The 24,595-nt window shown below is 38.7% G+C and overlaps 1 protein-coding gene across 2 annotated transcripts in view; it reads left to right on the top strand.

The window, feature by feature from the left end:
• Positions 1 to 2,141: 2,141 nt before the first annotated feature.
• The window catches only part of RPF2 (ribosome production factor 2 homolog), a 43,055-nt gene continuing 20,601 nt past the window's right edge, over positions 2,142 to 24,595 (top strand). Inside the window, exons 1-7 of one of the 2 annotated variants that reach the window (XM_046004103.1) lie at positions 2,142 to 2,216; positions 4,385 to 4,517; positions 8,145 to 8,182; positions 12,896 to 12,935; positions 17,156 to 17,237; positions 18,080 to 18,156; positions 24,115 to 24,214. In XM_046004103.1, coding sequence (XP_045860059.1) covers positions 2,194 to 2,216; positions 4,385 to 4,517; positions 8,145 to 8,182; positions 12,896 to 12,935; positions 17,156 to 17,237; positions 18,080 to 18,156; positions 24,115 to 24,214 — 493 coding nt within the window. In that variant the 5' untranslated portion in view covers positions 2,142 to 2,193. The other variant, XM_046004104.1, reaches the window with a different exon arrangement.

Here is a 24,595-nt window from a genome sequence, read left to right as displayed (position 1 = left end):
GTCTTTAACAGGAATCTAGGTAAGTGCCTGAGGATTGGCCCAACCTTGCCCTGCCGCATAGCTCTCCTTCTTGTTCATTCATTTACCCTCATTTAGAGCCATTTGCAGGGACTTAGGAAGATTTTCAGTAATGAATGGATTCCTATATAAAATTATTTTTATACTTTTTTCAGCAAAAGAAAATTGGAACATTCATACAATGTCCAAGTAAATAAGGAGCAAGTCTAAGACCAAAAGAAAAGAAGGAAAGAGAAAGAAAGGAAGAAAGAAAAAAAGAAAGAAAGAAAATAAAGGTGTAAATCTTTATCATCTTGGATTAGGAAATGGATTCTTAGATATGACAGAATACAAAGCAACTAAAGGAGAAAATAGATAAACTAGACTTCATCAAAATTGAAAACTTTTTTGCTTCAAAGGACACTATCTAGGGGTGCTTGGGTGACTCAGTGGGTTAAAGCCTCTGCCTTCGGCTCAGGTCATGATCCCAGGGTCCTGGGATTGAGCCCCGAGTTGGGCTCTCTGCTCGACAGGGAGCCTGCTTCCCTTCCTCTCTCTCTCTCTGCCTGCCTCTCTGCCTACTTGTGATTTCTGTCTGTTAAATAAATAAATAAATAAAATCTTAAAAAAGAACACTATCTAGAAAATGAGAAGACACTCAGTGGGAGAAAATATTTGCAAATTGTGTAACAGAAAAGGGTCTCATGTCTAGAATGTGTAAAGAACTTACGTATAATCCACAATAAATAGACAACACAATTTTAAAATTGAGCAAGTAATTTTAATAAACATTTTCCTAATGAAAGTATACATATAAATGGCCAATGAGCCTATGAAAAGATTTCAACATCGTTTGCCCTCAGGGAAATACAAATGAAAACCACTTCACACCCAGGGATGGCTTAATAAAAAAGGATGGACAAATTAAGCAAATTTTGCTAAAGAGTGGAGAAATTGGAACTTGTTGATAGAATAGTGCTGCCCTGGAAAGATGTCTGTGTCCTAAACTTAGGGATCTGTGAATATGTTACCTTACCTGGCCAAAAGGATTTTGCTCTATGATTAAGTTAAGGATCTTGTAATGGGGGATGATTGTGGATTATCCTGGTGGGCCACCTGTATTTACAAGGCTCTTATAAGAAGGCTTCAGGAGTATCAGAGTCAGAAAGATGTGACAATGGGAACAGAAGTTCAAGCGATGCCTTTTTAAGGTGGAGGAATACCAAGGAATGCAGACAGCTTCTAAAAGTTGGAAAAGGCAAAGAAACAGTTTCTCCCCTGGAGCTTCCAGGGGGAATGCAGCCCTACTGACATCTTTATTTTATTTTACTTCTTTGGAAAACAAACAAAAAACTTGTTTTAATTTTCCTTTTAAGAACCTACAACTGTGGAGTCACTCTGCATATAATTGGTAATGTTAAGAATAGGTAGGATTAATAAAAATTTTTAAAAAGAAAAAAAAAGAATGGGTAGGATTCACAAACTAAAAGATTAGAACCTGTAAATTTCTGTTACACAGGTGAAAATAGTATCAGTGAAAATAAAATTTTTCTTGACCAATTTAATGCACAGTGAACTCTAGTCATTAAAATATGATTATAGTATTCTGATCTAATGTCATTGAGATTCAGTACAGAAAGTTGAGGAAATATAATACATATAGCATTTTAAGTGTTTTACTTTCATGGGTAACTTAAAACAACATAAATTTCCCACAGGGAAGGATTAGTCTATGTCACTGGTGTATATTTGCAAAACATTTCAACACTACAAACCCTAAAAGTTTCAAATGGGGCATTGGAAATGTTTTATTTTCATGAAAAAAAGAATCTGATACAATCTGTAACTGTAACCATGATCCTTATTCTTCATACAGAAAGCATGCTACTGTGACATTTAGCATTTTGGGAGATTCCCAGAATAATATCTGGTCCCTGAATATCTTATTCCGGGTGTACACACAGCCATGTCCATCACGCTGGTACAAGCGGTATTACCTAGAGTGTTAACTTCCGGCCAAGAGACAAGGCAAAAATCTGTAACCAAGACAACGCGGCAATGGCGAGGCGCCGCCAACATGGCGGTCCCAGGAAGTGCGTCAAGCGTAAGTTCCGTTTCCGCCTGTCCCAGAGCCCTGGCGTATCTCGCGAGATCGGGCGGCACACGTGCGTTCCTCGGGTTCTCTTTGCGGTAGCCATGGACGCTTTGGATCGAGTTGTGTAAGTGCGCTGGGTCCTCTTTTTGGGGGACGTTGGAGAGTGGGACTCCTGTGGTGCGGAGGAGTGAAAAAGTCTCCGCTCCGCCTGGATTCCCCTCGTTCCTCCCACTCTGTAAGTGGGGCCTGCGGTGGGTCAATGTATCCACTAGCCTGGGTCTCCCTCTGTTGGTGCCGCTCGGCGGTAGACGGAGAGCCAGGAAGTCCGCTGGTGGGAGCTGCCGGGTGGTAGCACGGAGATGTTGATCCCTTTTAGCTTGGCCAGTTAGAGACACCCTGGGCTTCCCAAGAAGTGTGAGGGAATGAGCGGTCACCAGCACAAGGCCTCGGAATCTGACAGGTGTAGGTGGCAATCCGGGCGCGTTCGCAACGCTTTGTGACTTTGGGCCATATAACCCCCCTAAACCTCAGTTTACTTTGTAAAATAGCGTTCGTAATAATCGTACTTTATAGAATTGTGAGGATTATCGGCGAGAATGTATGTAAAGCATTTGCTACAGCACGTAGAAATGTTCTTAGCTTTTTCTTTCTCTTGAGGTGATATTTTAAATGCGTTCAGAAAATATTTCTTGATCTCCTAAATAGTCCTGCTGGCTGTTTCTTGAGATTTGCCTGGGTTAACAGCCAATCGAAACGAAAAGTTCTTCTTTTAGTCATTAATTCAGAGATTTTTGCGCATCTGCTATATATTCCTCCAGGTATGGGAACTGCAAAAATGAGTTAGACGATGATCTGATTGGGGGACAAACAGCTGATAAAACATAAAAGATGTTATTTATATTAGTTGAGGGATAGTGAGAAGTGACAAACCACATGGAATATAAAGCATAGAGCACTTTTTTTTTTTAAGTATAGACATACTAAATATTTCTTCATTTCATTTAATAGATATGTACCTTTATCAAATAATAAATGATGGGAAGCTTTATATTGCTTGACATTTTATCTGGAGGAGAATTTTTAAACTCTGCATAATAAGTTGAGTATGTGTATATTCTATTTTTCTTTTCCTGCCCAAAGTGTCCATAGGACTGAAAGGAGGATGGAAGGTCATAGTTACTTAAGAGAGGAGGAATTCTTGCAGTAGATGGCAGTTGGAAAAGCAAGATACGGTGGAAGCAGAAGTGAAACCCTTTTTCTGAACAGAAATGTACAAAAACATTCTGCTCCTGCTGTCACATCATAAAATCAGAATAATGAATTTGTTTTCCCTTCATATTTTGCAGAGTGATTGGTCTAGATGAGTTTTTAAATCTAGCTCATTTTGAGGATTGGCCTGCTTGTAAGTTGTGTGACCTTAGCCACATTACCTTCCTGGCCTCAAAAATGAAGATGATAATTTTATTGGTGTTTTGGGATGTTGGTGAAGATAAGCCTTAATAGAGTGACTCTGTAAAATTGTCAGTCATTATTATCTCCCGTTGGTGGCAATAATATCTGACTTTCTCAGCTGTGGTGTTGGAATGGTATAGCGTATATGCCCTGGAGGGCACTGTGGTATAAACCTGGATGAAAGATAGGGCAGTTAATAATTATCTCTGTGTTTATTTTTTTTTTAAAGATTTTATTTATTTATTTGACAGAGAGAGATCACAAGTAGATAAAGAGGCAGGCAGAGAGAGAGAGAGGGAAGCAGGCTCCCCGCTGAGCAGAGAGCCCGATGCGGGACTCGATCCCAGGACCCCGAGATCATGACCTGAGCCGAAGGCAGCGGCTTAACCCACTGAGCCACCCAGGCGCCCCTATCTCTGTGTTTATTAACTGTCAACAGATTGATCACTAGTTGGTGTGCAGTTTTTTGTGTTAGGGTAAGAGTACTGTTTGCTTTAAACTGACGAAAAAATAATGGAGTAAAAATAGCAACAATATTCATTGAGTCTTTTTTTTAAATAAAGGTTTAGAAAAAGCAGTAATAAAAGAATGCTGGGGATATTAAAAAAATGAAAACCTCTTAAAAAATCAAAAGCTAATAAAATTAACTTACTTCATAGTAATAACTGAATATCTTTTACTATTATCTTCCTAAAAAGTGAGATTTTGGTTATTGGTGGAATCCTGATAAATGTTATGTAATAACTGTTGGTTTTTAAGAATTTGCATGTTTGACAGGTCATGGTTTCGTACTATGAGGAAAACTTTTTAAGTTGTTATGAATTTTGATTTTCTGAACAGAAAGCCCAAAACGAAAAGAGCCAAGCGCTTCCTTGAGAAGAGAGAACCGAAACTCAGTGAAAATATTAAAAATGCTATGCTGATTAAAGGGGGAAATGCAAATTCCATGGTGACACAAGTACTTAAAGATGTGGTATGTATATGTATATATCCTATTTTTTTAATTTTTAAAAAAAGGTTTTTGTTTTTAAGTAATCTCTACACCCACTGTGGAGTTCGAGCTTACAACCCTGAGATCATAAGTTGCATGCTCTATCAACTGAGCCAGTGACGCACCCCTGCACATTTATTTTTCAAATGGTATTGAAATTATTTTAGGACATTTTCTGCATGCTTGTTTAGGCTGCTGGAGAAATGCATGGAAAAGTTTGCCTTACCTTAAGAACTGCTAGCTTTAGAGAAAGGCTCAGGTTGGAGGTTATTTGCCTTGGCAAGCCACTAACCACTGGTTTTCCTTAAAGCAGCTACTGTAGTTCTCTTAGTAAATTTCAGCTGGTTGCAATTACTAGAATTTGGTTTACTTGCATTTAAGGGACATAGCTAGTTTGTAAAGTGAAATAGCTGCATGTTACTGTCAATTCCTTCAGCAATACCAAGTACTGTGCTAGGTGCTGAGGGTTAATAGTTACATAAGACCAATCTATCCCTCAGGGAGCTTAAAGAGAGAGAGACAGGCAAGTAAGGCTTTATAGCATTGTGAATTAGTGCTGTGCTGGAGACATGGACAGGGTAGGCTGGGAGGCAGGGCTAAAATCCCATAAGGGTAGCCATGCACAGAGTGGGCTTCCCAGAGGAGACACTTACACTTCATTTTGAAGGAGTCGTCACAGCAAGTAGGAGAAGAGAAAGAGGAGAAAGTCTTCCTAGGCTGACGACGTTACTTGTGCAAAAGGGAATGTGAAGGAGCATGTTGCATTTGGGGAACTGTAAATAATTGTGGATGGCTAAAGGGGAAATGGGCTTGATGGAGCTAGAAGAACAAACAGATCAGATAGTAACATGGAGTTTGAGCTTTGTTCGGAAAGCTCCAAGGAACCATTGAAAGATTGGAGGTGACAGACATGATCAGCTCCTTTAATCGGTTTGACCAGAGAAAATTGAGAGCAAATACGGGAAACTAATTCAGCCATTGTTGTCAGGCAGGTAGTGAGTATCTGGAATGTAGTAGTGCCAGTGAAAATGAGAGATGATCAGAGAGACTAGATGTGTGGGTAGAAGGGTTTGGGCATGGTTTCTGGGTTGGATTCTTGATGAGTGCTAATGCCAATTAGAGAATATACCAGCTGGAGCAGGTTTGGAGAGAGAGGTGGTGTGTTCAGTTCAGGATCTGTAATATAAGTGATGATAATAAAAGCTTTATGTTTTTTCTGCCTTGTAGTCTGATGTTCAGCCCAGTGTGTGGTACATAGTACATGCTCAGTAAATGTTTAATCAGTGAATGAAAGGCATAGTCTATGGAGATACCTAGTTGGTGGTTGAATATTTAGGCCCTAAATATAGCAGATAGTTTCTTTGAGTTAAATCAACTAAGTAATTGAATAGATTTTTAAATTTGACTAAACTCTCTATGCTTGCTTGTTAAATACAGTAGTTCAGATGTCTGAATGTCTAATACATGCTCATTTTTCTCAGTGTCATTGTGTTGGAAGGATACTGGCCTTATATTTAAGTAAGCTCTAAGAATAGCACAATATTACAGGTAATTGCAGTAGTTAACATTCATATTGATGATTCCTGAATTGTCACTGTGGTCATATGCATTACACCAAGGCAGGGAAACATTTGGTCAAGAATTATTAAAAGTTTTAGTACTGAAGGGGTACCTGACTGACTCCTTTGGAAGACATGTGACTTTTGATGTTGGGGTTGTGAGTTTGAGTCCCATGTTGGCTGTATAGGTTAATAAAGCAAATTAACTTAAAAAAAGGAAAAAAAGTTTTAGTACTTAAAAAGATAAGTTTTATTGCTGAATTTCCTTTGTTCATCAGCTCTGATTGTTGATGAATGATCATTTTTCTTTTCATTGTTTCCTTCATTTACCCCTTCCTCTAAAGGAAGGGAAGGCCTTAGATCTTTGTTATTCCTTATGGAGCAGAACTAACCATACAGGGAACAAGTGATTATTAGTGAATGAGTGGAAAGAACTAAGAAAAAAATGAAAAGAGGGTTGAATGACAGGAATTTTTTAAAGAGTTTAAACTCCCTACTAGAATTCTGATTGTTATTACTGGGATTCTTTCTCCGTTCTCTTATCTCCAGAGAGCATTATCTGTCAGCCTTTTCTGATAGGATTTATTTTTTATGTTTTCTTTCTACTCAAATAGTTTGCAATCAGTAGAATCTAAAGAAATGAAAGCAATCATGTAAGTTGGATAGATTTTTGAAAGGGCCCAGAAGCTTTAGATTAAGAAAGTCCAGTTTTCCTCAAACTCAACACACACAAAACAGATAATCATATCAAAAAATGGGCAGAATGGGGCACCTGGGTGGCTCAGTGGGTTAAAGCGTCTGCCTTCGGCTCAGGTCATGATCCCAGGGTCCTGGGATTGAGCCCCACATTGGGCTCTCTGCTCAGCGGGGAGCCTGCTTCCTCCTCTCTCTTTGCCTGCCTCTCTGCCTACTAGTGATCTCTGTCTGTCAAATAAATAAATAAATAATCTTTTAAAAAAAAAAATGGGCAGAAGATATGAACAGACACTTCTCCACTGAAGACATACAAGTGGCTATCAGACACATGAAAAGATGTTCATCATCACTAGCCATCAGGGAGATTCAAATTAAAGCCACATTGAGATACCACCTTACACCAGTTAGAATGGCCAAAATTAGCAAGACAGGAAACAACGTGTGTTGGAGAGGATGTGGAGAAAGGGGAACCCTCTTACACTGTTGGTGGGAATGCAAGTTGGTGCAGCCACTTTGAAGAACAGTGTGGAGATTCCTCAAGAAATTAAAAATAGAGCTTTCCTATGACCCTGCAATTGCACTACTGGGTATTTGCCCCAAAGATACAGATGTAGTGAAAAGAAGGGCCATGTGTACCCCAATGTTTATAGCAGCAATGGTCACGGTCGCCAAACTGTGGAAAGAACCAAGATGCCCTCCAACGGACGAATGGATAAGGAAGATGTGGTCCATATACACTATGGAGTATTATGCCTCCGTCAGAAAGGATGAATACCCAACTTTTTTTTTTTTTTTTTAATACCCAACTTTTGTAGCAACATGGACGGGACTGGAAGAGATTATGCTGAGTGAAATAAGTCAAGCAGAGAGAGTCAATTATCATATGGTTTCACTTATTTGTGGAGCATAACAAAGAACATGGAGGACATGGGGAGATGGAGAGGAGAAGGGAGTTGAGGGAAATTGGAAGGGGAGATGAACCGTGAGAGACTATGGACTCTGAAAAACAATCTGAGGGTTTTGAAGGGGCGAGGGTTGGGAGGTTGGGGGAACCGGGTGGTAGGTAATAGGGAGGGCACGTATTGCATGGAGCACTGGGTGTGGTGCAAAAACAATACTGTTACTCTGAAAAAGAAATTAAAAAAAAAAAAAAAAAAAAGTCCAGTCTGAGTTAGGTTATTAAGCTTATGCTGCACATTTTAATAGGTGATAAAAAGGGCGCCAAGCAGGAGACATCAGAATAGGATTCAGGGACCAGGTAATCTTGTGTAATGACGGATACAATGCAATTTAATTTTTCCATCTGCTTTTCAGAATGTAATTTGTTTTGAAAGCTATAAATTATGTTTTACAGTATGCTCTGAAAAAACCGTATGGCGTTCTGTATAAAAAGTAAGTAATGACTTGTTTTATTTTGACTTATATTGTTTTATTATAAAAGTAACAATTCCATTATGGGAGATTTAGAAAAGTATTTTGTTTAAAAAACACGACAGTTCTTACATATATATAGCTATTTGTATTTTTTAAAATTTATTTTTTTCCAGTGTGTTTTCATTTGCATTGGATACTCACATAGTTGTAATCTTAGCATATATGTATTATTTTGAAGTAATTATGGACATACAGAAGAGTTGCACAAATTTGTAGATTTCTCATAACCTTCACCCAGTTTCTCTTAATGTTGCATCTTACATAACCATAGTATAGTTATCAAAAGTAAGTGATTAATATTGGTACAATTATGTTAACTGGACCGTAGACTTGATTTGGGTGTAACAGTTTTTCCAGTAATATCCTCTTTCTCTTCCAGGATCCTACATTGCATTTAGTTGTCATGTCTCCGTACTCTCCCATTTGTGACAGTTCCCCAGTCTTTCCTTTTTTGATGACTTTGACACTTTCGATGAGTACTTGTTAATTATTTTGTAAAATGTCCCTCACTTTGGATTTGTCGTCAGTTTCTCATGAGTGGATTGAGACTTATGCATTTTTGGCTGGAATATCACAAAAGTGATGTGCTTTTCTCCGTAAATCATACCACGGAGTACAGGATATATTAATGCTGGGAGCATTAACCTCAGTTAAAGTGGTGTCTCCTTGGTTTCTCCACTATAAATTTACCGTTTTTCCCTTTGTAATTAATAAATATTTGGAGGAAATAACTTTGAGACTCTGCAAAGGTTCTGCAGATAATCCTCTTTCTCCTTACACTTTACTTACTCATTTTGGCACCCATCAATGGATCTTTTCTACAGAGATGATTACTCTGGTGTTCTGCTAGTGTTTTCTATCTTCCTCATTCCTTCTTCATTTATTAATTGGAATTTTGTGAGGAAAATCTCTCTTCCTCTGTTGAATTGCTCATTTATATTAGTGTGGACTTACAGATATTTATTATATTCTTTGGACTTATAATCCAGTGCTGTCATTATTTTGTTGCTCAAATTCTGCCTTTGGCCACTGGGGTCCCTTCAGGTTGGTACTTGTGCTTTTTCAGGACCATTACCTACTTTGGTTTATATTTTTAAGAAGTGAAAATCACACCTCATTTAATTTGAATTTTCTGTGTTTCCAACAGGTCATATTTACTTGTGTTTGAGTACTTCCTTTTTGGCGTTACAGGATGCCTCATGCTCATCTTTTTTTTTTTTTTTAAGATTTTTTTTTTTTTAATTTATTTATTTGACAGACAGATCACAAGTAGGTGGAGAGGCAGGCAGAGAGCCGGATGCGGGGCTCGATCCCAGGACCCTGGGATCATGACCTGAGCTGAGGCAGAGGCTTAACCCACTGAGCCACTCAGGCGCCCCTCATGCTCATCTTTTATTTTTCCTTACAACAGCCCTGGAGTCAGCCCCTTCTGTATGGAGCCCTGTTTCCATATATTGGAGACTGATAATTTAGAAACAAAGATCTGGGAACTAAGTATGGGAGTGTCATTGTCTCTAGATCCCTTCAGCAGACAGAGCTTAAAATATGTATTATGCATATTAACCTATGCATGCATGCAATCTAAATTTATATTTATATATTTTAAAGACCCTCAGTTATTATCGATACTAAAAATCATGCGTTCATACTAATACTTCTAGTTGCAGCCCAATGCCACAGACCTCATTCCAGCCTTTCTTCTTTACTCACTTCCTTACTTGTAACTTTTCTGTTCTGGCCTCAAGAAACCTGGGTTTCATTATTGATAGTATACATATTTATTTAATTGTGTAATTCTAATACATACATAGTTGCAGAATTTCTCATCCTATAAGAAACAAATTAACTAGAGTATAGAATGTGTGTATAGTTTTTCTGTTTTTAGCTTTAGAATATCCAGTTCAAATACTATTTCCCAATGTAATATAGGTTAGGTTTTTTCCTGCCTCTTTAATGTGATTGTTATTCCTTCAAACTACAATTAGGGTTGTTTATTACAGTTTGTATTCTGTTTTGGGTTTTTCTCCACATCCTGGTGGTTGTTTTAATTTACGTGTGTAAAATTTACTCTCTGTGGTGTACAGTTTTGTGGGTTTTGGAAAAATGCATTGAATTGTGTCTAGCACTACAGTTCGTGATACAGAGATAGTTCCATCATCCTGAACCTTTGCGCAGTGAGTGCTTGTAGTCCACCCCTCCCCTACTCCTTTGACCAGTGAACTGCTTTTCATCCTTAAAGTTTTTCCTTTTATGAATGTCACATAAATGGAATCATACAACAGGTAGCCCGTGGAGTCTATTTTCTTTCATTAACAAAATACCTAAAAATTTTCTGTGTTGTTGCCATACATTAAATTTTATATCAAGCCTTTCTCATATTATAAACGTTTTTCTATTGATAGGTGATCCTTTAGATGTTATTTTCATTGCTAGTATAATGCCTATTAAATGGTTATATTAAAATTTACTTGTAACTTAATTTGAGGGAATTTAGGTTTTCCTTTTTTGCTGTTATAAATAATGCCACAATGGCCATTTTACACAAATGAGTTATCCTTTTGAATTAGTTCTTACATGAGATTCCTAGACATGAGATTACTGGGTACAGCTTCATGCTCAATAGGGCATATTAATTATATTGCTTTTTGAAAAGATTGTCCTTTTGGCAGAGTGTAATATACAAGTCCATGGACCATTACCTACTTTGGTTTATATTTTTATGTAGTGAAAATCATACTTCGTTTAATTTGAATTTTCTGTGTTTCCAACAGGTCATATTTACTTATTTGTGAATTACAATTAGCTATTAACCATAAATGCTGCAATAATTTTTCATGGTCTGTTTGCCTTGCATCATTAAAAGTTATACTCTTTTTTTACTGACTATGAGGTAATACATATTTCTCTTAGATAATCAGGATAATGGATAATGGAGTGAATAATTATACATTCTGATGTATTTTTTCTCTGTATGTATGTATTTTTTGAGTATAGTTGACACACAATGTTACATTAGTTCCAAGTGTAAAACATAGTGATTTGACAAGTCTGTACAGTATGCTCTGCTCACTAGAACTGTAGCTATCAGCTGTCACTATTATGATATTGACTATATTCCTCATACTGTATCTTTTATTCCCATGACTTATTGGTTCCATAATGGGAAACCTGTATCTCCCACTCCCCTTCACCCATTTTCACACACATTTCACATTTTCACTTTATTTTATTCCTTTTTTTAAAGATTTATTTTATAAATAAGTGTGTAAAGGGGGTAGGAGCAGAGGGAGAGAGAATCCTCAAACAGACTCCCCTTTGAGTGTAGAGCAGGAGGTGGGGCTTAATTCCAGGACCCTGAGATCATGATCTGAGCCAAAATCAAGAGTTGGCTGTCCAACCAACAGAGCCCCCCAGGAGTCCCTATTTTATTCTTTAAGCAAAAGTGAGATCATGTTGTATATAAATTTTGGTTCATAAAAATTATGAAGTATTTTATAGAAACTTCATTTACATAATTAGAAATCAGAAGTTATAAGTGAAAATATAAACACTCTTCCTAGAACAACCCCCTCTCATTAGTTTCTTACATATTTTACCAGAATTTGTCTATGCATATTTAAGGAAAGAAAAATATTTATTTGTATTTCTTTCCCTTTTGCATGAAAGATAGCATGTTCTGGGCGCCTGGGTGGCTCAGTGGATTAAGCCTCTGCCTTCGGCTTAGGTCATGATCTCAGGGTCCTAGGATCGAGCCCTGTGTGGAACTCTCTGCTCAGCAGGGAGCCTGCTTCCCTTTCCCCCTCTGCCTGCTTCTCTGCCTATTTGTGATCTCCCTCTCTGTCAAATAAATAAATAAAATCTTAAAAAAAAAAAGATAGCATGTTTTGCCCACTGCTTCTCCAGCTCTGCTACTAATGTTCCTAATCCAGTGCACCATTTTTTTCTTTCCCTTCTAGATTATTGCACTAGTTTCTTACTAACTCTTTTCAGTTTTGCCATACTATGTTACATTCTTACATAGTGCACAGAGCAGTCCTTTAAAAAGGAAATTTGAGTTACCACTCCTGCCTGAAACTCTTCAGTTCTTCCCATTACTCTGTAAATATCTACATTACTTAACTTGAACAACAAGGCCCTACATAATCTGAGCCATATCTTCATTGTTGACCTCATGCCCCACCATTTTCCCTTTGCACACTAAGCTTCAGTGACACTTGCCTTCTTTCCATTTCTTGAATAGTCTAAGCTTGTTTCCTTCTCAGGATCTTTGTTTATTCTGTTCCTTCTTCCTAGAATACTCTTAGCCTCAGAATTTTTCAATGACTTATTCATTATCTCAGCTCAAATAGTCATTTTCTACTCTTCATACCAATAGAATACCCTATTTTATTTTCATCACTGCATTTATTTTTGAAATTTTTATTTTCCCATTAGAATGTGGGCTCCATGAAAGCAAGGATCTTGATTGTTTTCTAGGATCCTTAGCTCTTAAAACAGTGCCTGGCACATAATAGGCACTAAATATATATTTGAATGAATGACTATCCCTCCAGCTTTATTTTTGATTGTCTGAATATAAAGTTATCCTTGTTTAATATATTATTTAATTATTATGGGTAAATTACTGTTAAGATTATTAAAATTAAGGTCACCTTTTAAAAATATTCTTAGGAAAAACATTACAAGACCGTTTGAGGATCAGACGTCATTGGTGAGTACAAGAATTTTTTTTTTTTTTTTTAGTTTATTTATTTTAGAGCGTGCATGCGGGGAGGGGAGGGGCAAAGGGAGAAGGAGAGAGAATCTTAAGCAGACTCCATACTGAGTGTGGAGCCCAGCACAGGGCTCAATCCCAAGACCCTGAGATCACTACCTCAGCCGAAACTAAGAATTGGTCACTTAACTGACTGTGCCACCCAGGCATCCCAAGAATCTTTCTGATTTAAGAGAATATGTAAATGATTAGTCAGACTAATTAGTACTCTTTGAGTACTTCTAATCTTGATGTTTCTGAATTAGAAATCATCCTATATGAGGGAATTTTAATGTGAAGTAGAAGGGAAATAAGACATTTATTTTTTTGAAATAAGAACTTTTATATTTTCCAAATTATGACTACAGATTTTATATCTCACTATGACCAATATCATTCACTGCTTGCAAGTATATTGACAGAATTTTTAAAGCTGAATTATATTTTATGTGCACAATTTTTTTAAAAAAATATTTTATTTATTTATTTGACAGAGAGAGATCACAAATAGGCAAAGGGGCAGGCGCAGAGAGAGAGGAGGAACTGGCTCCCTGCTGAGCAGGGAGCCTGATGTGGGGCTTGATCCCAGGACCCTGGGATCATGACCTGAGCCAAAGGCAGAGGCTTTAACCCACTGAGCCACCCAGGCACCCCTTATGTGCACAATTAATAGATTATCAAAAGGAAGCTTGTTATAGGTCTTTTTATAAAGCATGTTTGATTTTTAAAAATCCGACTTCTTTGAGTATTTTTAGAACAAGGAATGCTACCTGAATTGTTTCTAACAATTGTCAGTTGTTTTACTAATCAAATTCCTATTTGAGTGTATTGGCAACCAAACTAAATGAAAAAGGCTAGTGAATGAAATCAGAAGATAAAGGATGGTATCTAGTAAGTGGAGAATGTTGAATGGACTTTGGGTATGTGATGGTATTTCTTTCTTTCCAAAGAAAATCTTAAGAGAATAAGTGGTTTAAACTAAATCGACTTAGAAAGGGGCACCTGGGTGGCTTATTTGTTAATTGCCTGCCTTCGGCTCTGGTCTTGATCCCAGCCTCCTGGGATTGAGCACTGCATCAGGCTCCCTGCTTGGTGGGAAGCCTGCTTTCCCTCTCCTAGTGCTCCTGCTTGTGTTCCCTCTCTCGCTGTGTCTCTCTCTGTCAAATAAATAAATACAATCTTTAATAAAAAATAGATAAATAAATTGACTTTAAAAAAGTCAGAATGGGGGACGCCTGGCTGGCTTAGTCAGTAGAGTATGTGACTCTGGATCTCTGGGTTTTGAGTTTAAGCACCACATTGGGTGTAGACCTTATTAAAAAAAAAAAAAAGATTAAAAGATACTGAAAAAAAAAAATTGGAATGTTGGGGCGCCTGGGTGGCTCAGTGGGTTAAGCCTCTGCCTTCAGCTCAGGTCGTGATCCCCGGGTCCTGGGATCGAGCCCCGCATCGGGCTCTCTGCTTGGCAGGGAGCCTGATTTCCCCTCTCCCTCTCTGCCTGCCTCTCTGCCTACTTGTGATCTCTATCAAGTGAATAAATAAAAATCTTAAAAAAAAATAAAATTGGGATGGAATTATGTTCTCTTGAGGGTAACACCAGTACTTGTTTTTCCCTTTTAGTTAGTGAATTTATTTTTTAAAGATTTATTTTAGAGTGAAAGAGAACATGCATTTACGTGCACATGAGCAGCGGTGGAAGAGGAGAGCTAGAGGGAGAGTCCTTAAGCAGATTCCCTGCTGACTGAGTGGTGCCCAACACGGGGCTTGATCCTGGAGTCCTGAGATCATGATCTGAGCTGAAATCAAGACTCAGATGCGTAACTGTCAAAGCCACCCAGGCTCTCTTAGTGAATTAATTAATTAATTTTTAAAATATTTTATCTATTTATTTGATACTGGAGCCACACAGACGCCCCTCTCTTAGTGAATTTAAAAGAATGAACTATTCAGTAGAATTTCAGTAATTAATTAGAAGACTAATATTGAACTTCTCCTAATGTAGCAACTAACTGCATTGAAGATTATAACATATTAAGAAAAATCAATATTCAGTGTTTTTAAAAATTGTTTTTTAAAGATTTTATTTATTTGAGAGAGAGAGAGAGGGAGGGAGATAGCATGAGTAGGGGGAGAGACAGAGGGAGAAGCAGACTCCCCGCTGAGCAAGGAGCCTGGTGTGGTGCTTGATCCCAGGGCTCTGGGATCATGACCTGAGCTAAAGGCAGACACTTAAGCAACTGAGCCACCCAGGCACCCCTTTAACCATTTTTAAAAAAGGATTTTATTTGAGAACAACGAGTGGGATGGGGGGAAGGAACCAAGGGAGAAACAAGACTCCTCGTTGAGCAGGGAGCCTGATGTGGAGCCCAACCCCAGGACCCTGGGACTATGAACTGATCTGAAGGCAGATGCTTAACTGACTGAGCCACCCAGGCGTCCCTCTGTACTTCTTTTTCAATCTTATTTTGATATGATGATTTTTCTTACACTTGAAATTGTGTCTTTCCTCTCTTTGATATTCCACTTCCAGAGATAGGAGATATTTCACTGGATGTAGAAAATCGCAGACTAGTAGAGCTCAAAATGGCTGTAGAAACAGTGGCCAAGTTGGAAATGTGGTTGAATTCCTCCTCCTGACCATGTATCCCTTTAGCAGGACTTTTTTTTTTCAAGCACATTTCTTATACTATGATTTTGGAACTGTGCATTAGAACAAGAGTTAGCAAATATACCTCCTGTGGGTTAAATCCCTGTTTTTGTGAGGCCCATAAACTAAGAATGATTTTTGTATTTTTATTTTTTTTAATTAAAAAATTTTTTTTAAAAGATTTTACTTATTTATTCATGAGAGACGGAGAGGCAGAGGCAAATGTGGGACTTGATCCCAGGACCCTGGAATCATGATCTGAGCTGAAGTTGGGACGTTTAATCGACTAAGCTACTCAGGCACCCTGATTTTTGTATTCTTAAAGGGTTTCTTTTTTTTTTTTCCTTAAAGGGTTTCTTTATAAAAGCATATAAAAGGCCTGAAAATAGTTACTCTCTGGCCTTTTGCAGATAATTTGACTATGCTTGCTTTAGAATTTTAACAAAAGGTAGAATTTTTATGTAGAAGAACAACAGAGATGAGTACTATACATATATGTGAAAGGTAGTTTATGGATAGCTTTGGGGTGTTATAGTAAGAGAAAGTAAAAAAAAAAAAAAAACATTTTAAGAAAGCATTTTCATTTATTTGGACACTTAAAAAAAAATTTTTTTTTTAAAAGTAGGCTCCATGCCTACATTCTGCAGAGCACAGAGCTCAACATAGGGCTTGATCCCACAACCACGAGATCATGACCGGAGCTGAAATCAAGAATTGGAGGCTTAGAGGTTCCTGGGTGACTCAGTTGGTTAAGCAGCTGCTGCCTTTGGCTCAGGTCTTGATCTCAGGGTCCTGGGATTGAGTCTGGAGTTGAGCTCTGCTCTCAGCAGGGAGTCTGCTTCTCCCTCTCCTTCTGAGCCTGGCCCATACTTGTGCACATGCTCTCTCTCTCTCTCTCTCTCAAATCTTTAAAAAAACATTTGTAGGCTTAACCAGCTGAGCTACCCAGATGCCCCTATTCATGTGTATTTTGAATGGATGGTAAGATGTACCATTGATGGTAGCAGTGATGTCTAGTAAATAAAGGCCTTTGTTCAGCAAATGAAATACTCAGTGTGCTGTTCCAAAACTACATAGCTGAGAATAAATACTCTCAGTTTATTTAATAATCTAAACTCTTCAGCATGTTTTCTGTCTTTTTTTTTTTTTTTTTAAGATTTTCTTTATTTGACAGCGAGAGAGGGAACACAAGCCGGGGGAGTGGGAGAGTGAGACACAGGCTTTCTGCCGAGCAGGGAGGTGGATGTGGGGCTCGATCCCAGAACCCTGGGACCATGACCTGAGCTGAGGGCAGACGCTTAATGACTGAGCCACCCAGGCAGCCAGCACATTTTAGTCCTGAACTTATTTCTTTTCTTTAGGTACACCCAAATCAGAAAATTGTAGTAAAAAGCTAGAAATAAAGTCCCTTTCCCTCGGCTTAATCCTATCTAGTTCATTAAGTATTCATTACTTTTTGTAAAGTTCAGAGGGTATGGTTCTTAAAGTGCTTATATTAATGCATTAATTAGAATTTTTTTTGGTTTTACAGGAATTCTTTTCAAAGAAGTCAGATTGCTCTTTGTTTATGTTTGGCTCCCATAATAAGAAGCGGCCAAATAATCTAGTAATAGGTAAATACCATTTACTTTTTTTTGTTAAGATTTTTATTTATTTATTTGAGTGAGAGAGTAAGTGAGAAGGAGGGAGGGAAAGAGAGAGCGAGAGGGAGAAGGAGCAAAGGGAGGGGCAAAGGGAGAGGGAGAAGCAGACTCCCCACTGAGCGGGGACCCTGATCCTAGGCCTCTAGGATCATGACCCGAGCAAAAGGCAGATGCTTTAACATCTGAGCCACCCAGGCGCCCCTGTCATTTACTTTCTAATATTGTTATTTACAGAGTCAGTTTTGTGACTCAGGTTAAATTGATGGTGTTGAGGATTCAGGAGTATCAAGTAAGCTCTAAGCTAGTTTTAAAAAAAATTTTCCTTGTGATTTTGAATAAACCTTTTTATCTACCAGATTGCAGGTAAACAATAGGCATGTAAATATCACTTTACCTGAAGTTGTAGATATTTTCCTAAGGTAAAATGTATGTACCTTAAGTCAGTGTTAGAGAAGAAAAACACAAAGTAGCATACCTACCACATAAATGAACCCTTCCCTGGTAAGTATTGCACTTGGTCTGGCATGGTCACTGGGGTAGGCAAGTCCTTTTCCTTCTGTGAGCCTTTATTTACTCTTACATAAAATAAGGGAGTTTGGCTAAATAATTTCCAAGATTCTTTCAGGGCCAGGATTGCAACAATCTGTTCTAGGTAGAGTTGAAAGTTTAAGAAAGAGGGGACATGTTTGGTGGGGTATGAGGGGAAAAAAGAGGCAGAGACTAACATTTTGAACATGCAGATTAAGTGGGTACATATAAGATGGCTGTTTGGGAAAAATAAATGCTTAAAAGAAAATGTATTTTCCTTCTAGGTCGTATGTATGACTACCATGTGCTGGATATGATTGAATTAGGTATCGAGAAATTTGTCTCTCTAAAAGATATTAAGGTAAGATACTAAGCATAAAAATAAAAGGCATTTTGGGGGCGCCTGGGTGGCTCAGTGGGTTAAAAAAGCCTCTGCCTTTGGCTCAGGTCATGATCCCAGGGTCTTGGGATCGAGCCCTGCATCAGGCTCTGTGCTCAACAGGGAGCCTGCTTCCCCTGCCCCGTCCCCTGCCTGCCTCTCTGCCTACTTGTGATCTCTGTCTGTTGAAAAAATAAATAAAATCTTTAAAAAAAAAATTTAAAAAAAAAAAGCATTTTGTAATATTGCTCTTGGGCAATAGTGACATCTTGTGGTGAAGAGTACTGTTACGGTTTTGTAGCTTAAAGAGAAAGAACTTTATTTTTATCCTAGTGTTCTCTGAGATAAAAGCAAATTTTACTTCACTTTAAAAAGAAGTCGTACGGCATATAACACAAGTGTGGATCTTCTGGCAGTTAGACTACAGAGCGATTATTAACTCTTGCCTGGGCCCATAGTTTAAATTCCCTCCTCCCCCTCTGAATTGTCATAGCACCTATTTTACGGAACCTCAGAAATACCAGAGTTTGTTTTCTTTCTTTCTTTCTTTCTTTTAAAGATTTTATTTATTTGAGAGAGAGGGTGAGTGAGAGAGAGCACAAGTGGGGATTGGGGGAGAGGCAGAGGGAGAAGCAGGCTCCCTACTGAGCAGGGAGCCCAATGTGGGGCTTGATCCCAGGATCCTGGGATCATGACCTGATCGGAAGGCAGATTTTGACTGAACCACCCAGGCACCTCAGTATCAGAGTTTTCAAAGTGAACCTGTTCTAAACCTAGGATGCTCTAGCTGACCCTACAGTATTTAGGTTGCTGGTCACCAAAATGCTGGTTCAGCCCTTCCCTTCAGGACTTTCATCTTTGTGTCTTCTTTGAATGGGATTCTAAAATAGAAAGGCAAGAAAACTGTCCTAATTCAGTTCTTGTGTCCAGATTGGGCTTCTTCTCCTTCAGAATTCTGTTTCTGGCTTAATCTGTTCCATCAAATACTCCATCAAATAGTTATTTTATTTAGACTTCATGGCCACCCTGTGTAAGGCTGAAATTACTTTCTCTGTTGTGTAGAGTTGGAGAGCAAGATCCAGAGGAACTTTATTGGTGACCTGGAGTCATGCGTATAGTAAATGGTATAACCAAACACTGAAAGAATGCATATTGAAGTTTGTAATGGACAGTTTCGTAATTGTTCTTAGTTTATGGGTCTTTGAAAGTCACCAATGGTATAGTTGAAAGAATTGTAAAATATATGACTCTTTTTCCTAGTCTTCCCTAAAAGGAGGATATGCCTTCCAAGTTTTCTGTGGGTTTGAAAAAGGCTCTTACCAGATCCTGACATAGCTACAGCAGCTTCTTCAGGTACAAGGTAGAACAGCGTCCCGAGATTGGGTTTCGAGGCAGAACATTTGGGTTGCAAGCCTGTGTTGGCCATTTAGATGACTTGTAATGGGACAAGTCAGTTACTTCCTTGACCTTCACTCGCAGTCAAGTATTAAACAGGTATAACAATATTGGGGGTACCTGGATGGCTTATTTAGTCAGTGTTTGACTCTTGATTTCTACTCAGGTCATGATCAGAGGATTGTGAGATCAAGCCTTGTTGGCCTCTGTGCTCAGCAGGGGGTTAGCTTGAGATCCTTTCCCTCTGCCTCTCACCCTGCTCTCTCTCTCTCTCTCTCTCTAAAATACATACATAAATCTTTAAAAAATTAAATAAATAGGTATAACAATATCAAATGAGGTAATATGTGAAATGCTAATCAGCGAAGATAGTATTTTGGAAGGTGTTTGGGGAAATGTATAAACTGTGATGCTTTATTATGGTGGAAGCGATCATTTTATTATAGTTTGTCTTTGCAACGCATGAACCCTCAGAGATGAGCAGCATATCCCCATCTCACCTTCGTCACTGCTGCTGCTTGGTCACCTGTTAGTGGGTGTGCGCCCTGGCTGGTGCGAGCATGCCAACTCTTCCACTCTTTGCATTTTACTTTCTAAGCAAAGAAATACTTATGTTATTGTGTAACTTGTATACCAGACCACAAAATTATTATTGTGAGATTTTTCCTAACAAGAACCATTTAAAAATTAAGTACTAAATTTTCACCCATGGAGCATATCCATAACTGTAAAAGTCACTAATTAATGATGATGATCTGCTTACATTGGTAGTTCCAACACTGACTATTTTTTTAAGTTAAAAAAAATTATTTATCTAATTTATTTGAGTGAGAGAACATGAGCAGGGGAGAGGGGAAGAGGGAGAAGGAGAGCAGGTTCTCTGCTGATCAGGGAGCTGGACACAGAGCTCAGTCCCAGGACCCCAGGATCATAACCTGAGCAGAAGGCAGACAGTCATCTGGCTGAGCCTCCCAGGTGCCCACCTCTACATAGACTATTAGCCAGACCTTCACTTTTACCTCATTATTCCATTCTAACCTTCTATTTTTAGTTTGTTTTGGAATTGCATGTTTGTTATACTTCCTCTTCATATTTATTTCCTTTTTATGTCTACCTCTTTATTTATTTATTTATTTTTTTAGTATGTGTGCTGCCGAAGCGAGCACTACCTCTTTATTTTTAAGAACTTTTCAACAGGGGCGCCTGGGTGGCTCAGTGGGTTAAAGCCTCTGCTTTCGACTTGGGTCGTGATCCCGGGGTCCTGGGATCGAGCCCCGCATCGGGCTCTCTGCTCAGCGGGATGCCTGCTTCCTCCTCTGTCTACTTGTGATCTCTGTCAAATAAATAAATAAAATCTTTAAAAAAAAAAAAAAAGAACTTTTCAACAGTGGGGCGCCTGGGTGGCTCAGTGGATTAAGCCGCTGCCTTCGGCTCAGGTCATGAACTCAGGGTCCTGGGATCGAGCCCCGCATCGGGCTCTCTGCTCCGCAGGGAGCCTGCTTCCTCCTCTCTCTCTGCCTGCCTCTCTGCCTACTTGTGATCTCTCTCTCTCTCTGTCAAATAAATGAATAAAATCTTAAAAAAAAAAAAAAAAAGAACTTTTCAACAGTATTTCTTTTTTTTACTTGCCTTATCCTTCTGTTCACTCTCAAGGAACAGGTGATTCGATTCTACCAGGAAATTTGAGTGATGATTCTAGGACTCTGTTTTCTAAGATATGGCCAAATTTCTAGGGATGGTTATTTTATATAACATAAGCCTTAATGAATGAGATGGTAAAATTTAAGGCTAGTTGGTTTTATTTTAGATAGGATAAGATACATTGCAGATACTTTATTTGGGAATTTTGTGTGTGATTTATGACACAGTAGGTTAAGCGTCCAACTCTTGGTTTCAGCTCAGGTCATGATCTCTGATGGTCGTAAGATGGAGCCCCACGTGGGGCTCTGTACTCAGTGAAGAGTTTGCTAAAGCTTTTCCCTCCCTCTGCCCCTCCCTGGGGTCGTGCCCTTCCTCTCTCTCTCTGAAATAAATATGTCTTAAAAAAAGTAATTCAGAAGGTTAGTTCAAGGATGTCACACAATTATGATTTTTTAGTATATTATAATCATAGTACTTCTATAATTTGCAGTTTTAGTGCCTTTCAGACTATTCAAATAAAGCTCATATGTTGCAGTTTCTTCTTGCTCTGGGTTTTCATATTGTGAAAAGTATCAATGACCTAAATGTTTTTGTTTTTTTTTTTAAAGATTTATTTATTTGACAGATAGAGATCACAAGTAGGCAGAGAGGCAGGCAGAGAGAGAGAGAGGAGGAAGCAAGGAGGAAGCAGGCTCCCAGCCAAGCAGAGAGCCCGATGCGGGGCTCGATCCCAGGACCCTGGGATCATGACCTGAGCTGAAGGCAGAGGCTTTAACCCGCTGAGCCACCCAGGCGCCCCTCAATGACCTAAATGTTAAGTCCTGTTTCATGTAACTTGTTCAGTTGTGAACAAATGTATGAAAATATAAATATGTGTGTATATATATATTTTTAAAAGATTTTATATTTTTATTTATTTGAGGTAGAGCTAGAGTGAGCAAGTGAGAGAGAGACAGAGAGAGCACAAGCAGGGGCAAGGGGCAGAGGGAGAGGGAGAAGCAGGCTCTCTATGAGCAGGGAGCCCGATGAGGCGCTTAGTCCTAGGACCCTGGGATCATGACCTGAAGGGAAGGTAGATGCTTAACCAACTGAGCCACCCAGGTGCCCCCTCATTCAGTTACATTTTTATGATGTGTATACTGGGTCATATTTTTTTACTATGCATTGTGGTCAGGATGTCACATTACTTTCTCCTACCTTCTGTATACTTAAACAACCCCATAGACATAGGGGTCAGCACAGACAGAAGGTGGAAGAGTCATTGGGTCTGGTAGGTCTGTTCAGGCCCTAAGTCAACACAGACAGATCTTAGGCACACCTCCTAAGTATAGACAGTTAAGATTCAGAGTTTGGAAGCAGTGTGTCAACAAAAGTGGTCACGGTGAATGGGGAAGCAACAGGTGACCTCTGGTCCTGGGCAGAGGATGTTTGTTTTCTTGTGTTTGTTTGTTTATTTCTAGATTTGTAGAGTTCTTGACTGGAACCAGAGTGGTGGTGCTAGAATCAATGGAAGCTCAGACTTAACACTTGTTTGCCTTCAGAAATTAATCGTTCAGTTAAAGAATTTTTATTTATTTATTTATTTGACAGAGATCACAAACAAGTGGAGAGGCAGGCAGCGAGAGAGGGGGAAGCAGGCTACTTGCTGAGCAGACCCAATGCAGGGCTTGATCCCAGGACCCTGAGATCATGACCTGAGGCGAAGGCAGAGGCTTAACCCACTGAGCCACCCAGGTGCCCTATTCTGTTGGCTTTTAAAGGTTCTTATTATTCATACCATGTTCTTCTTTGTATTAAAAAAAAAATCCAAAAGTGGACAAAATACTTTTTTTACTGTAAGAGCCTCAATCATTCTGGCGAGGTTTCGTCATACTTTCTGTAGCTTGTATGAAATTCTGTTTCTTCCCATGTGAATGTTTAGTTGGTAGTTGAGATTAGTTTTCATTTAAAAATACTGTTTATTAAAGTTTTTAAAATTTATTTGAGAGAGCAAGTGAGAGAGAGAGCACGCACACTGCACCAAGAGGGAGGCAAAAGGAGAGGACCCCAGGATCCTGACTGAAGGCATCTGCTGAAGAGACTGAGCTATCCAGGCACCCCTAAAAATACTGTTTATGTGGTACAGTAGGAAAGGCACAGTGGTAGTAAATAATTCAAAGAAATTAACTTTTTAGACTCTGAGATGCTGACTATTAAAGGGCTATGTATGTTTTGCAGCATTTTAGCTTTTTATTTTATTCTTTGAATAGAATAATGTTAAAAAGTAGCTTGCATCATTCTTTGACCGCTTATTAATTTGAAAATGTGAGGGAATGAAGCAAAAAACTGTATTTTAGTTTAAAAGTTGCAAATGTAGTTTTAAGTTTTTAGATTTTTTTTTTAAGATTTTATTTACTTATTTAACAGAGATCACAAGTAGACAGAGAAGCAGGCAGGGGGGGGGGGGACGGGAAGCAGGCTTCCTGCTGAGCAGAGAGCCTGATGGAGGGCTTGATCCCAGGACCTGAGATTATGACCTGAGCCGAAGGCAGAGACTTAACCCACTGAGCCACCCAGGCGCCCCTTAGATTTAAAAAATATATATTTTATTTATGCGAGAGACACAGGGATCATGAGCAGGGGGAGGGGTAGAGGGAGAAGCAGACTCCCCACTGAGCAGGGAGCCCCATGTGGGGCTCCACCCCGGCCCCCTGGGATCGTGACCTGAGTCGAAGGCAGACGCTTAACCGACTGAGCCACCCAGGTACCCCAAGGCTTTAGATTTTATCAGTATTCATAAATACAGTTTTAGGACAAAATATGAAAACTAATCAATGTATGTAAGTATTGACTATTATAAAATGAGCTTATAAACAGTTGAGAATTGATAATTATATCATTATAATTTTTTTTTCCATTTCATAGAATAGTAAATGTCCTGAGGGAACAAAACCCATGTTAATATTTGCTGGTGATGATTTTGATGTAACAGAAGACTACAGAAGGCTAAAAAGTCTTCTTATTGGTAAGCATTTTAATACTTATTATCCTCAGGGTAGCTGAGGTAGGCAATCTAGGACATCATTGGTGACACTTGGCTACTTCACTGTAGGTACACAGCTTTTTCTTTTTGATCTTTCTTTTTTCCCTCCTTTTCATCTTTTTATTCCCCACTAACAGGGGAGAGGTTAAGGATGCTCTATTGCATAAATCATTATAATTTTTTGATGCTATAGTAACTTCAGTATCAGCCTATTTATAAAGCATTTTATAAATTATAAAAGGCTTATACCCATTTCCTGTCATTATTGGCATCATTAAATTTAAAAAATTGAAGAGTTTAATTTTCAAGATTGTTACACCTTGGGGCGCCTGTGTGGTTCCGTGGGTTAAGCCTCTGCCTTCG

This window comes from Meles meles, chromosome 5 (genome assembly GCF_922984935.1).
Source record: "Meles meles chromosome 5, mMelMel3.1 paternal haplotype, whole genome shotgun sequence".
NCBI lineage: Eukaryota > Metazoa > Chordata > Mammalia > Carnivora > Mustelidae > Meles > Meles meles.
This window is presented reverse-complemented; position numbering and strand designations above follow the sequence as displayed.